The 13,354-nt window shown below is 55.7% G+C and overlaps 1 protein-coding gene across 9 annotated transcripts in view; it reads right to left on the bottom strand.

Moving 5' to 3' along the window:
• The window catches only part of KCNN1 (potassium calcium-activated channel subfamily N member 1), a 34,298-nt gene that overhangs the window by 4,016 nt on the left and 16,928 nt on the right, over positions 1–13,354 (bottom strand). For 5 of the 9 annotated variants that reach the window (XM_058727484.1, XM_058727483.1, XM_058727479.1 and 2 more), the window contains 5 exons: positions 11,355–11,773; positions 10,930–11,046; positions 8,399–8,540; positions 4,987–5,097; positions 4,239–4,366 (listed from right to left, as the gene is read on the bottom strand). In XM_058727484.1, coding sequence (XP_058583467.1) covers positions 4,239–4,366; positions 4,987–5,097; positions 8,399–8,540; positions 10,930–11,046; positions 11,355–11,773 — 917 coding nt within the window. The remainder of the gene's footprint in view (positions 1–4,238; positions 4,367–4,986; positions 5,098–8,398; positions 8,541–10,929; positions 11,047–11,354; positions 11,774–13,354) is intronic. The other 4 variants (XR_009261027.1, XR_009261028.1, XM_058727481.1 and 1 more) reach the window with 3 other exon arrangements.

Raw genomic sequence — 13,354 nt, forward strand, 5'->3', positions numbered from 1 at the left:
CGAAGAGGCCCAGCCTGAGCGGGCAGCGCCAGCCCCTGGGGGACGCATCCGTTGGCCCCCACTCCCTCCAGCCGCGCCCACCCAGCAAATGCAGCTGCCTGCAGCCTTGCGGTGCCACGGTATCCCAGTCTGTGCCAGGCACCTGGTCCCAGAGGTGGCATTCAGTCCAGGGAACTATGCCCATGCTGTTTCCCAAGAATAACGGGGCTCCGAGAGGCAAAGCCAGTGCCCACCGGCACTTCAGCAGGGATGGCCGTTTGAAGATGGAGGGCTGGGGAGATAGATCTAGAAGCCAAGGACCGCCCGAGGCTGCCAGAAGCTAAAAGCGGCCTGGAACAGATCTTCCCCTAGCACCTTCAGAGGGCAAACGGCCCTGCCAACTCTGATCTTGGACTTCCGGCCTCTGGAACAGTGAGATAATAAATTCTACTGTTTTAAACCACCCACTGGGTGGTACTCCGTTATCGCATTCCTAGCAAGTGCCCCCACGTCCCTCGATCTGTCCAGAGATCATGTCCGCCTTTTCACTGGCTGATCATACGGTGTTCCCGTCACGGAGACTCCCCAGCGCAAGACCCTGCCGAGGCTCCCTCATGCCCACATATCAGGCCTCCAGTCTCCCTGGCGCTACGCTCATTCCTACCTCCCCACCACTGCCCGGGCTGTGGACAATCCTTGCTATGCCCGCCCCCCTCCCTTTTGGCTTCCTAACCAAATCTCACCCACCCTTCAGGCCCTAGTTCCAACTTGTTCGGTTTTATCAGCTTTACGGGGCCATTTTTTTCCTTTTTCTTTTCCGATTGGGAAGGGAGTAGGTTTGGGGGACCCAAAGATTGAGTGAGGGGCGCCCGGCTGGCTTGGTCGGTGGAGTGGACGACTCTTGATCTCAGGGTTGTGAGTTCAAGCCCCATGTGGGTGATGGAGATTACTTAAAAATGAAATCGCTAAAAAAATTAAAAATGGGGGCACCCGGGTGGCTCAGGTGGCTTATTTATAAATCAACAAAGAAACAAACAAACAAATAAATAAAGAAGAAGGAGACAGTCCTGCCCCAGAACAAAGGGAAGCAGGTAACTCACAGAGCAAGCGCCTTCTCCTAAATTCCTACCCTCCTGCTTCCCTCCAACAACCTTCCGGAACCTCCCTTGGGGCAAAGTCCAGGACAGGGCCAATGTCTGTGCCCCCCATGCCTGGCACACCAGCTGGCATAGGAACTGCGTATACAGTAACCAAATGAACATATCGAGGGTGGTAATGACAACGTTGCTGGTTCTCCTGTTTAGAAAACACTGTACGGCAGGTAGGCGGAGGTGAATCCCCAGTTGTGTTCTATCCACACCTCATCCCTGGAGGAAAGGCACATTAACGACCATTGTCTCCACTTATAAAGATACAAAAACGAAGCTTGGAATAGCACAGTCGCTTGCCAAGGTTCCACAGTTAGGTGGCAGAAACCAGACTGGGACAACAGTAGTCAGTTACTAACTGCGGGAGGGCCAACGAGGAGGGGTCCCTGTCCTCAAGGGGCTTGGGGTCTTGTGAGATGGCACTGGACACAGTGAGGTTGAGTAAGTGTGGTACCAGCTCCTCTCCCTGCTTTTTAGATGATGGTGGAAGCAGAAGCAGAGGGCATCATGTGTTACCAGTATTTGTTCTGTGCCAAGGACCATGCCAGGCATTTCTGCATATCCTCCCATTTAGATCTCCCTGCAGTCTTGTGAAGTAGGGATTGTTATCAATTGAAACCCATCCAATTATAACAGTAAACACAATAAATGTAAATGTACTAAACTCTCTAGCTAAAAGACAAAGACGGTAAGGAGCCCGAAGAAACTCTGGGGGCAATGGATCTGTTTTTTTTTTTTTTTTTTTATCTTGACTGTGCTAATTGTTATGTGGATGTATACATACGGTAACACTGATTAAACTATGCAGTTTAAATAGGTGCAGTTGACTATAGTCAATTATAGCTTAATAAAGTTTTTTTTTTTAATTTTTTTTTTTTAACGTTTATTTATTTTTGAGACAGAGAGAGACAGAGCATGAATGGGGGAGGGTCAGAGAGAGAGGGAGACACAGAATCGGAAACAGGCTCCAGGCTCTGAGCCATCAGCCCAGAGCCCGACGCGGGGCTCGAACTCACGGACCGCGAGATCATGACTCGAGCCGAAGTCGGACGCCCAACCAACTGAGCCACCCAGGCGCCCCCCCCCTTTTTTTTTTTTTTAAAGAGGCAAAGATTATTAAACAGGATTAAAAAGTTGAAATCCAGCTGGCTGAGCTTCCTCTCCTATGGCCTGGTCTCCTCATGGCCACACTCGTTTACCTTCTGACATCCCAGAAGCTGGGCTGTTTCAGCCACACCATCAGCTCTGCTCCAACCCAACCTTCCTACTCTACCATTGACACCAGGGTTCTCCATGCTGCCTCTTGTCTCTTTTCTCCACAGCTGAATCAGCTGCCTTGCTGCTGTACTAGTCCAGCCTCTAACACTATTCACTTTACTTTGTGACTCATTGGCCCCTGAGTCTGGCCTAGGAGCTCCCGGGGCAGGGAGCCATCTGATTTTCTTAGGGGAACCCAATCGTGAATAGCTTTTCCCACAACACGAGAGATGGGAATCCATGGGCTCATTCTGAAAAGTGCCTAAATATGTTTTTACTATTTAAAAAAAATTTTTTTAACGTTTATTTATTTTTGAGACAGAGGGAGACAGAGTATGAACAGGGGAGGGTCAGAGAGAGGGAGACACAGAATCTGAAACAGACTCCAGGCTCTGAGCTGTCAGCACAGAGCCCGACGCGGGGCTCGAACTCATGGAGTGTGAGATCATGACCTGAGCTGAAGTCGGCCGCCCAACCGACTGAGCCACCCAGGCGCCCCTGTTTTTACTATTTTAAATCAGGTACCACAGGACTCAGTTGTAATTTATATTTGAGTGCCTCACTCCCAGGATTTGGAGCTGTTTAAAATTCTAGACTGGGTGCTGGTCTCATACACCCTCAATGTGGCTACCGAACATTTCAAAGGTGGATGGTCTGAATAAAAATGGACTGTAAATAAATGTAAAATACACAATAGAATTTGAAGATTTAGCACAAAAAAATTCTAAAATACCTGATTTTTTTTATACTAATCATGTTAAGATAATATTTTGCATCTATTGCATGAATATATTAAAATTTATTTCACTTGTTTTCATTACTATTTTAAAATTTTATTATTATTATTATCATCATCATTATTATTATTAAAGTAGGCTTCATACCCAGAATGGAGCCCAACACAGGGCCCAAACTCACAGCCCCAAGATCAAGACCTTGATCAAGAGTCAGACACTGACTGAGCCACTCAGGTCCCCCTTTTTTACTTTTTTTTAATGTAGCTACTAGGAAATTTAAAACTATATAGTGGTTTACGTGATATTTTTAGTGGACAGTGCTTGGCATATGATAGCCTGGCCCAGCCCAAATCTGGCCAGCTACCTGTTTTGGGAAAATAAGGTTTTATTAGAGGATAGCCCACCCACTCCTCTTCACTGCGTTCCTGCTACAGTGGCAGAGTAGAGTAGTTGTGACAGACCATCTGGTCCACAAAACCTGAAATATTTGCCCTCCGGCCCTTTATAGGAAAAGTTTGCCAACTCTGGCTACACACTGGACTCACCCGAGGAACTTACACTTAAGCTCACAGTGCATCCCAGACTCTGCTGTGTTGGGTGCAGCCTGTGGGCCTTTTAAAGCCCCGTGGGTGATTCCAGTGAGCAGCCAAGGTTGAGAACTACTTGACTAAATAATTCTCAGGACAAAGGGACAACAGAGGGAATCAAGGAATTTCTAGTTACCCCACATGATCACATGGATCAGGACACAAATTTAATTCGGAGCTTCCTGGCAGCCAAAGCAAAAAAGGGAAATTGCTTCATCTCTAAAAGGTAAAACAATTTTGGCTATTCTGGAGAATACAATATGCTCCTTGCCATTTTTTTGGGGTGGGTTGCATGACTTATCAACGGTGATCGCCCTGGACAAGTGCTGGGCCCATCACCTGCCTCCTTCTGACCATCCCACCCAGCACAGACACTGCAAGCCCCAACCAACTGACCACCCGGCATGGGAGGGGCCGTGATGAGGCCATGCTGAGCCGTCTGGCCTGGCCTGTAGCCTCCTCCCGAGGACCACAGTTGCCTCCGCACCAGGTGGACACAGAAACGTGAGCGGGAAAGGTGCTGGACTTACTGATGGATGGCTTGGAGGAACTTACGCTGGTGTTTCCGAACCCGGGCGTGGTCTGGCTTCTTCACCAGCCTAGTGTGTTTGTAGATGAGCCACGTCTCCCTGAGAACGTTAGCAGCGGCATTTTTTACCTGGGGCCAGAAAAAGAACAGTTCCTCAAGGCAGGCACGAAACTGTGGAAGACTCTGGAAACTTCCGGAAACCTCCAGAAACTTTTAGAAACTCCTGGAAATGCCCCTCTGGGATCCTGGGACCGTAAGGCAAGGACATGTTTACGTGGCCACACCTGCACTGTGTGGGTCTGTGTCTGTGTGTGTGTGTGTGTGTGTGTGCACTTCATTTGTATCATTCAGCATGGGTCAGACCCTTTCTATACACCTTGCAAATGTTGTATCAGTGAATCGACACACGCTGGCATCTCTCTCACTTTACACATGGGGAAACTGAGGCACAGGGCGGTCGACCTGCCAAGGTCAGACAGCTTTTAAGTTGTACCCGGCTGCCTGGCCCCCAAATGCCTGCCTCTTGCTGTGTGGCTCAGGGTGGGGCTATGACTAGGCACACAGGTGGGCACCTGGGGCCACTGCCACGTCTCTGTGCGTGGTTCATGCACATTCACATGGGCAGCAGAGCACAAGGCAGGGCAGTGACCGGTGGGCATGTGCACATGCCTGGCACGTACAGAAGTAAGGTGGGGAGGGTCTGCCCTTGATGACCGAGAAGAGGACGTGGCTGTGATGGAGGTCTTTACCCGCTTGGTGAGCTGAGTGTCCATCATGAAGTTGTGCACGTGTTTCTCTGCCTTGGTGAGCTCCAGTTTCCGGGCCACCACGGCCACCACAAGTGCTGTGCAGCCGGCCCCCTGCATGCGGAGGGTGGGGAACACATCAGTGTCCTGCCCCATGTAGGTCCCGGGTCACAGGCAGGACACCCTCCCTCCTCCAGGAAGCCTGCCCTGATTCCACCCTCACCTTTACCTTCTAAGCCCACAGTGTTGGCAGGTCCCACCTGCTGAGCTCACTGACTCCCAGTCCCACCTGCTTAATATCGGTTGAATGTCTGGGGACTGTGTCCCACTGATGAGCTCATCTGATCCCCAACAGCCCTGGGAGGTAGTACCACTCCTATCCCCACTAGACAGAGAGAGAAACTGAGGCTTGGAGATAAGAAAGGGAGAAGAAAAGGGCAGGATCTGCAGGTACGTTCAGAACATGGAGGAGGGAGGATTTGGAAAGCATTTCCCTCAAGGCGCTGGGGTCTGGGTGTTGAGGGCAGAGACCCAGACAACACGTCTTTCTACAGTCATGGCAGGGGTCAGTTGGCAGGGTGAGAAGGCAGCGTGAGTGAAGGGTCAGGCTGGCTGCCTGTGGTGGGGCATTTGTAGGTAGGAAGGAGCAGAGCGGAGGTCCCAGGAGGGGTGGGGAGTGGAGGGGAGAATGGTGGCCTCCCCGCCTGATGCAATCACACTCTCCAGGATGCCCTAAATGGCAGATCTCCTGGCTGGTGAAGGAGGTCAGAGAGGACTTGTATGTCTACTGGGAGCAGCCTAGGAGAGAGAGAAAGAGAGAGAAAAGAGCAGGAGCGAGAACCCAAGAGAGGAGAGGGCAGACAGGTGGAGGGGGGCAGCAAAAAGTGATGTGGGAGGGAGGGAGAGGGTCTGCCACCAGGGAGCAGGGGCCAGGGGCCAGCCTAGAACCCCCAGGAGCGTCATCAGCCCCAGAAGTGCCCGAGGCCGGTGACAGGAGCAGGTGAGGGCAGCCAGCAGGTGTTCAAGGCAGGTGGCGGGAGCAGGTGTGAAGGGGGAAGGCAGTTCCCCGCCTGCACTGAAGGCTGTTCCTGATGCTTTCCTGCAAGCTGCTTGCTCCTGAGGCCATGACCTCCAAGAAGGAAGAAGGGAGAGTTCGGCCTGGGACACTTGGCCAGGGATGCTCAGTTCTTCTTAGGGATGGAAGGAAACATCTATGGGGAAGGGTGGGCCAGGGCCACCATCGGACGGTCCTGGGCAGGCCTGGGTCCCCACATGCCCCGTCAGGGCGACATGGGCAGGTGACATGGACAAGGTCGCCTTCTGAGAAAACCCTGACATGGGTTCCTGGAGTCTGTTCTCAGAAGAAGCCCTGTCAACTGGGGCAAAGAAACATCCTGGGCGGGGGGGGGGGGGGGGGGGGCACAAAAAAACACACAAACAAACGAAACAAAACGAAACGAAACCCTCTGGATGGAATACTACGCAGAAAGGAAAAAAAAAGACATCTGGTGGCTCCGCAAAATATAGCATGGAAACCACGTCCAGCAAAAGACGCCAGGCTCAGAGGGGGCCACACTGGGATGCCCTGAAGTTCAAGAACAGACAAACGCATGGCTGGTGAGATCCTGCACAGGGCAGTGACCGGGAGCGGACAGGCTTGGGCAAGGACAGCAGAGAGAGCCAAGAGGAGAGCTAGAAACCAGCCCAAGCGTGACCACCCGTGTGTGTGCCAGCAGCGAGGGCGGAGACGTGGCCACACATGGAACTCATTTTCCAGAAGGAGCCATGTCCCAAAGAACGGGACTCGGCGTTTCCATTTTGTCTTGGGCTTTCCAGGTTTGAGCTCGCCTTACCTGAGTCCTTTTTTGGTTCTTTTGTAAAGTTCGTTTGCCTGTAGTGGGGGTTGGACTGTGGCCCACCTTTAGTTTTTCCCCTTCGCCTCTTGCAAAGTAACAGAAGCAAATAGGCGTGGTGCCATTTCACAAGAGGGGGGCCGCGTCAGCGCAGCCAGGAGAAGGGAGGCCCCGCGGTGGGGGCCCGAGGAGGACGTGGAGCCCCCAGCTTCTGCTCAAACAGCTTAGAGAGGGTGAGGAGAAATGGGGACAGAGCCGCAGGCCTCGGGACACAGTGACAACTGACCACGGTCTGCGAGCAGCGAAACAGGGTGGGCAGAGGCACCGTTAAGATGCTCCTTCCGTCTGCGGGAGAAAAGGAAACTCTTGTGGGGATCGTGCCCTATGTTTGCCAGAACGGAGGAGGAGTGGCCTGGCGTGGAACCTGGGGGTGGGATTAAGTCAGCTTCTTTGGTGCTACTTTGGTCCCACCGATGCTCACTGTTCTTCACAAATGAACAGGTTATTAACTGGGGCCTGGGGAGAGGAGTTCCCTATCACGCATCCGAAAATCTGCAACCCAAAACACGGAAGAGCATTTGTGAAGGAGGTGGAAGCTTGGAGAAAGAAGGTTCCAGAAGGAGGGGATGAGCAGCAAAACCGAAGATGGGACCAGGGAAAGAAGGTGCTGGGTGTCAAAGGCTGCCCACACCCACCGACAGACTTGAGAAGCCTTCGGGGGAGAAGGGGTGCTGTCAGGGCCCGACGAGTCACAGGGGACGAGCTTCACAGCATGGGGGCTCAGTGGGGTGCTCAGGATGTCCCAAGAATCAGGCAAGGCTGGGGAAGGGAGCCGTGACGGCACAACCCAGAGGGTGTTGACTGGGTGTCCACAGCATTCACCGTTCTAGACGTTTCACATAAAGGAACAGACTTGAGGGGCGCCTGGGCGGCTCAATCGGTTGAGTGTCTGACCACGGCTCAGGTCGTGATCTTGCGGTTTGTGAGTTCGAGCCCCACGTCGGGCTCTGTGCCGGCAGCTCCGAGCCCGGAGCCTGCTTGGATTCTGTGTCTCCCTCTCTCTCCTCCCCTCCCCTGCTCGTGCTCTGTCTCGGTCTCTCTCAAAAATAAAGAGAAACATTTAAAAAATTTCAAAAGACATAAATAAATAGAAAGGGACAGACTTGAGCTTCACGATGAACAGAGGAGATGGGCACCGGTTATAGCTGGGGAAACTGAGGCGTGGAAGCATCAAGTCCCTAGCCCTGGACCCCAGGGCTGTGAAGTAAGCAGGCTGAAGAGAATAAAGGGGCAGACAAACGCCGGGCTAACAGTGGACCACAGCATCCAGCCCTGCGGGGACCACAGGAGTCACATACCTAGGGCTGGAAGAAGCCAAGAAGACATGCCCCCCCAGGAAGCCCAAGGCTGCAGATTTCTGAGTCACGGCAGGGGTAAGGAGGAGGGGGGGGGGGGTGAAGGTGCAGGATGACACAAAGAGGAAGGGGCAGGCTGATGCATTACGGTTCACAATGGAGTGAGCTCCCCATCAGTAGGGGGTGTGCGAGGGCCCCCGCCCTTACCATGATGCCAGTGAGCAGGCACACGCCCTTCCCGCAGTAGGTGTGGGGCACCATGTCGCCATAGCCGATGGAGAGGAAGGTGATGGAGATGAGCCACATGGCCCCCAAAAAGTTGCTGGTCACTTCCTGCTTGTCATGGTACCTGAGGGGAGCCGGGGAAGGCCCAGTCAGTCCACACTGGTCTCTCTGCCTTCATCATACCCTCTGGTGCCCTGGGTCCACCCGGCTGGGTGGGGACCCTGACTACAAGCAGCGGACCACTTTGAGGGCTCGAAAAGGTACCGCTGCAGGGAGAGGGAATGGTCAGCATCCTCCCAAGGGTACCGTCGGGCAGAGGGCACCCGCACTCTCCTCCCAGGATCCCTTCCACCATTCTCCCTTCACCCCCACCCCAAGCTGCCGCCCAGGATGTGTGCCCTCCCTGGCCCTGGTCCGGGGGCAGAGGGGTCCGGGTGAGGGTACGTCCACTGTGTCCACGCGATCCCCCTCCCAAAGACAGACGCACAGACAGACGCAGACACAGGTGGCCACGGGTGCCAGAAGCGGCAGGGAGTGGAGGTGAGGATTCAGGTGAGACATCGGGAAGAACTTCCCCAGCCAGCAGGGCTCCGTGAGGTTGAGGGGGCAGGGGGAGAGGGCCCCTGGGGGACACGGGTGGTATTCCAGGACTTGGGAGCAAAAGGGAAGTCAGTATGTGTGGGGCAGCACCGATGGTCCCCAAATCCCAGGCTTAGGGTTTGTTTGGGAGTTGGGGAAGGAGGCGGCAGCTTGGCACTGGGGGGAGGCTGGCGGTTAACTTTTTGGTATGGGGGGTGGTGGGCCCCAAGGGACATGAATTCGTCCCTGGCCATGGCCGGCCCTGCGAAACCGGTCACGTGGGCTACAAACACGTCCTACCTACGGTCAGCCCAGGCTGGGGGTCAGAGGGGTTTAGCTCGAGGTTCCCCAGCCTGTGAAGCCCCTCCAGCTCAGGGAGCCCTTTCCTGATGACCCACTCTTTCCCAGGCCTCAGGTCCTGAGGGGGCTCAAGGTTAGAGGTCAACTGAGGTGGCACAGAGGAGGGGGGACGCTGGCAGGGGCAGGACAGGGGAAGCTGGGGGGAGGGCTGCTCCAGACAGACAGGGCTGGAGTCAGGGGCTCAAGAGGAGGCCATAGAAGCCCCCAAAGGAGGATGGGAAGGCTGGAGACCTTCTCGGCAGGTGTGGTGTTTGGGAGTCCCTGTCGGGATGCCATTCCAGGCCCCTCCTCCTGGGCTGCCAGTCTGCTTGCTGGGTGCGGGGAACCTGGGACCGAATCCCACCGAGGCATCTGAGCCCCAAGTTACCCTGGCTTCTGTCTCCCGGTAAACCAGCACCCCATACCAGCAAGTAAGATGAGAGGGAGGCCCTCCAGCCGCGGGTGGGGGAGCCCGGGGCCTGGCTGGAGCTGTGGTGGGTGCTGCAGGACCCCCCGGGACTACCTAGGACCAGAGAGTGGGGGACATGCGGGAGGCAGGGTGGGGTGGGACAGAGCCGCAGGGGTGGAGCGAGGCAGGCGAGGGGGCTTCAAGCAGCATCATAGGGCTCAGAATTTAGGATTGGCTGCCCCCCTGGTCCTGCCCCGTTCCCTGCCCCAACCTGGGGACCCCTGCGATGACCTAGACTGTACCTCAAGGATGCCCGAGGAGGGGAGCCCCTCTCTCACTCCCCAGACCACAATCCTGACCCCGCCGTGACAGGGTAGGGGATGGGCTGTGGGAACTGGCATAGGGATCCAAGCAGGGGTCCAAGGAGACCCCGTCTGGTCCCAAGACGGTAAGCCTCGAGGACGAGAAGGGCTGGGCCCTCGCCCCCATGAGCCCCACATCAGGCTGAGGCAGGCGCCATGGAGGAGATTAAGGGGTGAAGACGGGGGTCCTGGGGGGACAAGTCCAGCCCAGGGACCCCCAGGAAGCCCAGTCTCAGCCCCACCTGCCATGCACCCTTCCAGGGCCTTCCCCAGCAAAGCATGAGGTAGGAGAGGCTCTTTCCCAGCCAAGGCACCCCCACGTCCCGAGAGGCCCAGTGCAGACCCTCCCTTTCCCGAAGCACCCTGTGGGTCTCAGGGCCGACCAGGAATCAGGCCCTCAGGAATGTCCCTTTGCCCCAGAGCCTCCCTTTCCTCGTCTGTAAGTTGGGTGAATGGCCTGCACCTTCCAGGGCTGTTGAGAACAAACCCCGTGCAGAGAGAGGAACTAAAGGCTGGGCCAGTTTTTATTTACTCCAGACCCACCTAACTCTCCGGAGGGGCTGTCCAAGTCCCCCAGGGTCAGCTGTCCAGACAAAACCCTCCCCAACCTCGGAGACAAGGACCTCCAGGATGCCCAGTGGACACGGCCTGAGAGCAGTCCTGGGCCTGACTCCGAACTTGCCTGCCCCGGCCCCGCCTCACCTCCCTATGCACCAACGCACCCCCCCCCGCCCCACCCCACCTTGCGGCAGCTAATCTTAAATTCCTGGCGGACAGGACGGCAGCGGCTCTGTGCACACAGCTTGGTCAAGGGTAGGACTCACATGTTTTCCCTACAGTCCGGTGGGGCGGGCGGAGGGGAGAAGGAGAGCTGGTTAAATTGTGGGGGAAACAGGCAGATGGGGGGCGGGGGGCATCCTGTTCCTGCTGCCTCCACTGCCCTGGGCCAGAGGTCAGAGGTTAGCTGCTCGCAGCGGAAGAGCTGGGAGAAAGACGAGCATGAGACCTGCCCCCACCCCACCCTGGGGGAGAGGCCTGGGGTCCCAGGGGGGTGTCGTTTGGGGTAGGGGACAGGATACACAGGCTGGAGTCCCAGGGATGAGGGGGCCACGCTTGAAGGACGGTCACTGAGGCCAGGAACTGGGGGGGGGGGGGGGTATCATGTGGGTCAGGGGCTGTGATGGCCAGGGGAGCCCTGGGTCCCCGGAGCCGCGGGAGGGCACGGTGGGCCCCGGGGCCGGGGGCGTACCTCTCACAGACCCGCACCGTCCAGGCGGCGACGATCCAGGAGGAGATGCTGAAGACGAGCAGCACGGTGCCCGGGCAGATGGTCATGAGTGTCTTCATGACAAAGCGTGTGTTGAAGGTGACCTTGTTGAGGGCGCCGATGCTGCGGCTGGAGGCATCTGTGAATATCTTGCTGTGCAGCAGCATGACACGGCCCAACAGATAGAGGCGCAGGAACATGGGGACAGACAGCAGCACGTCCACGTCAGCCTCGGCTGCCGACGGCGCGTACGTGAAGGCCAGCCGCGCCGTCCACGTGAAGCGGTAGTGACCCGGCACCGGGTGGATGGCGCACACGGCCAGCTCCAGAGAGATGAGGAAGACGCGCTCGCATGTCATGGCGATGCGCCAGTCATCCGCCCCGTTGTCCACCATGAACAGCTGCGGGGGGCGGGGGGGGGGGGGGGGGACAGGCGGCGGTGGGTGTCAGACTCGCGCCCGTGCCCCCTCAGGGAGGACCCCCCCCTTCCCCCCCCCCCAGCCCTCGAACCCCTGGCTTGGCTTTTATGAGAAACACAGCCTCAGACGCGAAACTCCCTAGCTCTCGGGGTCAGCCACGATTCAAATTACATGTGGGACGGGTGTTTCCCAAAGAAGAAAACACGGGGTTACCAAGGGCCTAGCAATCTCGTCCCAGGGGACACAGGCAAGAGAAATGAAAACGAGCACTGGAAAAAAAAAAAAACAAAAAAACAAAAAAAAAAAAACATACAAAACAAAACAAAAGAAAAAACCAGCATTGGGACACATCCTTGCACGCAAACAATTAACCCAAAGCGGAAACCACCCAAGGGTCCTTCAGTGAATGAATGGGATCCTTCCAAACAATGGGGCATTATTCGGCCGTCAAGAGGAAGGGGCTCTGACACACGCTGCCATGTGGCAGAACCTCGAAAACATGCCGAGTCGAAGAACACAGGCACCAAAGGCCACCACCCAGAGCCGAGGGGACAACGGTGCCACCCCAGTGGGCTCGGAAACCGCGGCACTGAGCCCTCAGAACGCAGAGAATTTGCCTTGGGAGCTCTTTGACTTGCTCAGCATCTGCCAACTTTCCTTCTTTCAGACTTCCCTTCTGGAACAGGAAGGCCTATCCTACGCCTGTCCCACCCCTACATCTTGGGAGACAGTGATTTGTCCGGCTCTCGGCTGGAGAATGAGGGGCGCCTCAGTCTCACCCGTATCTGATACTTAAGTGATACATGGAACTTGGGAGTTGGTGCCGGAATGCCTTAAGACTTTGGGGCAGGTGGGAAGTTGTGAATGCATTTTCCATGGGAGGAGGACATGAATTTGGGGGATGGGCCCAAGGCTGAAATGTTCTGGACTGACTTATGTCCCCTCAAAACTCATAAATTGAAGCCTTAACTCCCATTGTGACTGTATTTGGAGAGAGACACCCCCCCCCGCCGCTTTTTTTTTTTTTTAAAGCAGGCTCCATGCCCAGTGTGGGGCTCGAACTCACGACCCTGAGATCGCGACCTGAGCTGAAATCAAGAGTCAGACATTGAACCAACTGAGCTACCCAGGTGTCCCTGGAGAGAGGGTCTTTAACGGAGTAATTAAGGTTAGGGGCGCCTGGGTGGCTCAGTCAGTTAAGCGTCCGACTCTCGATTTCAGCCCAGGTCACGATCTCACCGTTCGCGGGTTTGAGCCCCCATCAGGCTCTGCTCCGACAGCGTAGGGCCTGCTTGGGATTCTCTCTCTCCCTCTCTGCCCCTCTCTTGTTCACCCTCTCTCTCTCTCTCTCTCTCTCTCTCTCTCAAAATAAATAAATGAACATTAAAAAAATCAAGGAAGTAATTAAGGTTAAATGAGGTCATAAGGGTGGAACCCTGCTCCCACAGGACCCGTGTCCTCGTAAGAAGAGGCGACTCCAGGGACGCGCGCACACAGAGGAAGCCGAGAGGACACAGGGGGGAGAAGGCAGCCGTCTGCAAGTGGAGGAAAGGGGCCTCAGCA

The sequence above is a fragment of the Neofelis nebulosa genome, chromosome 4 (assembly GCF_028018385.1).
Source record: "Neofelis nebulosa isolate mNeoNeb1 chromosome 4, mNeoNeb1.pri, whole genome shotgun sequence".
Lineage (NCBI taxonomy): Eukaryota > Metazoa > Chordata > Mammalia > Carnivora > Felidae > Neofelis > Neofelis nebulosa.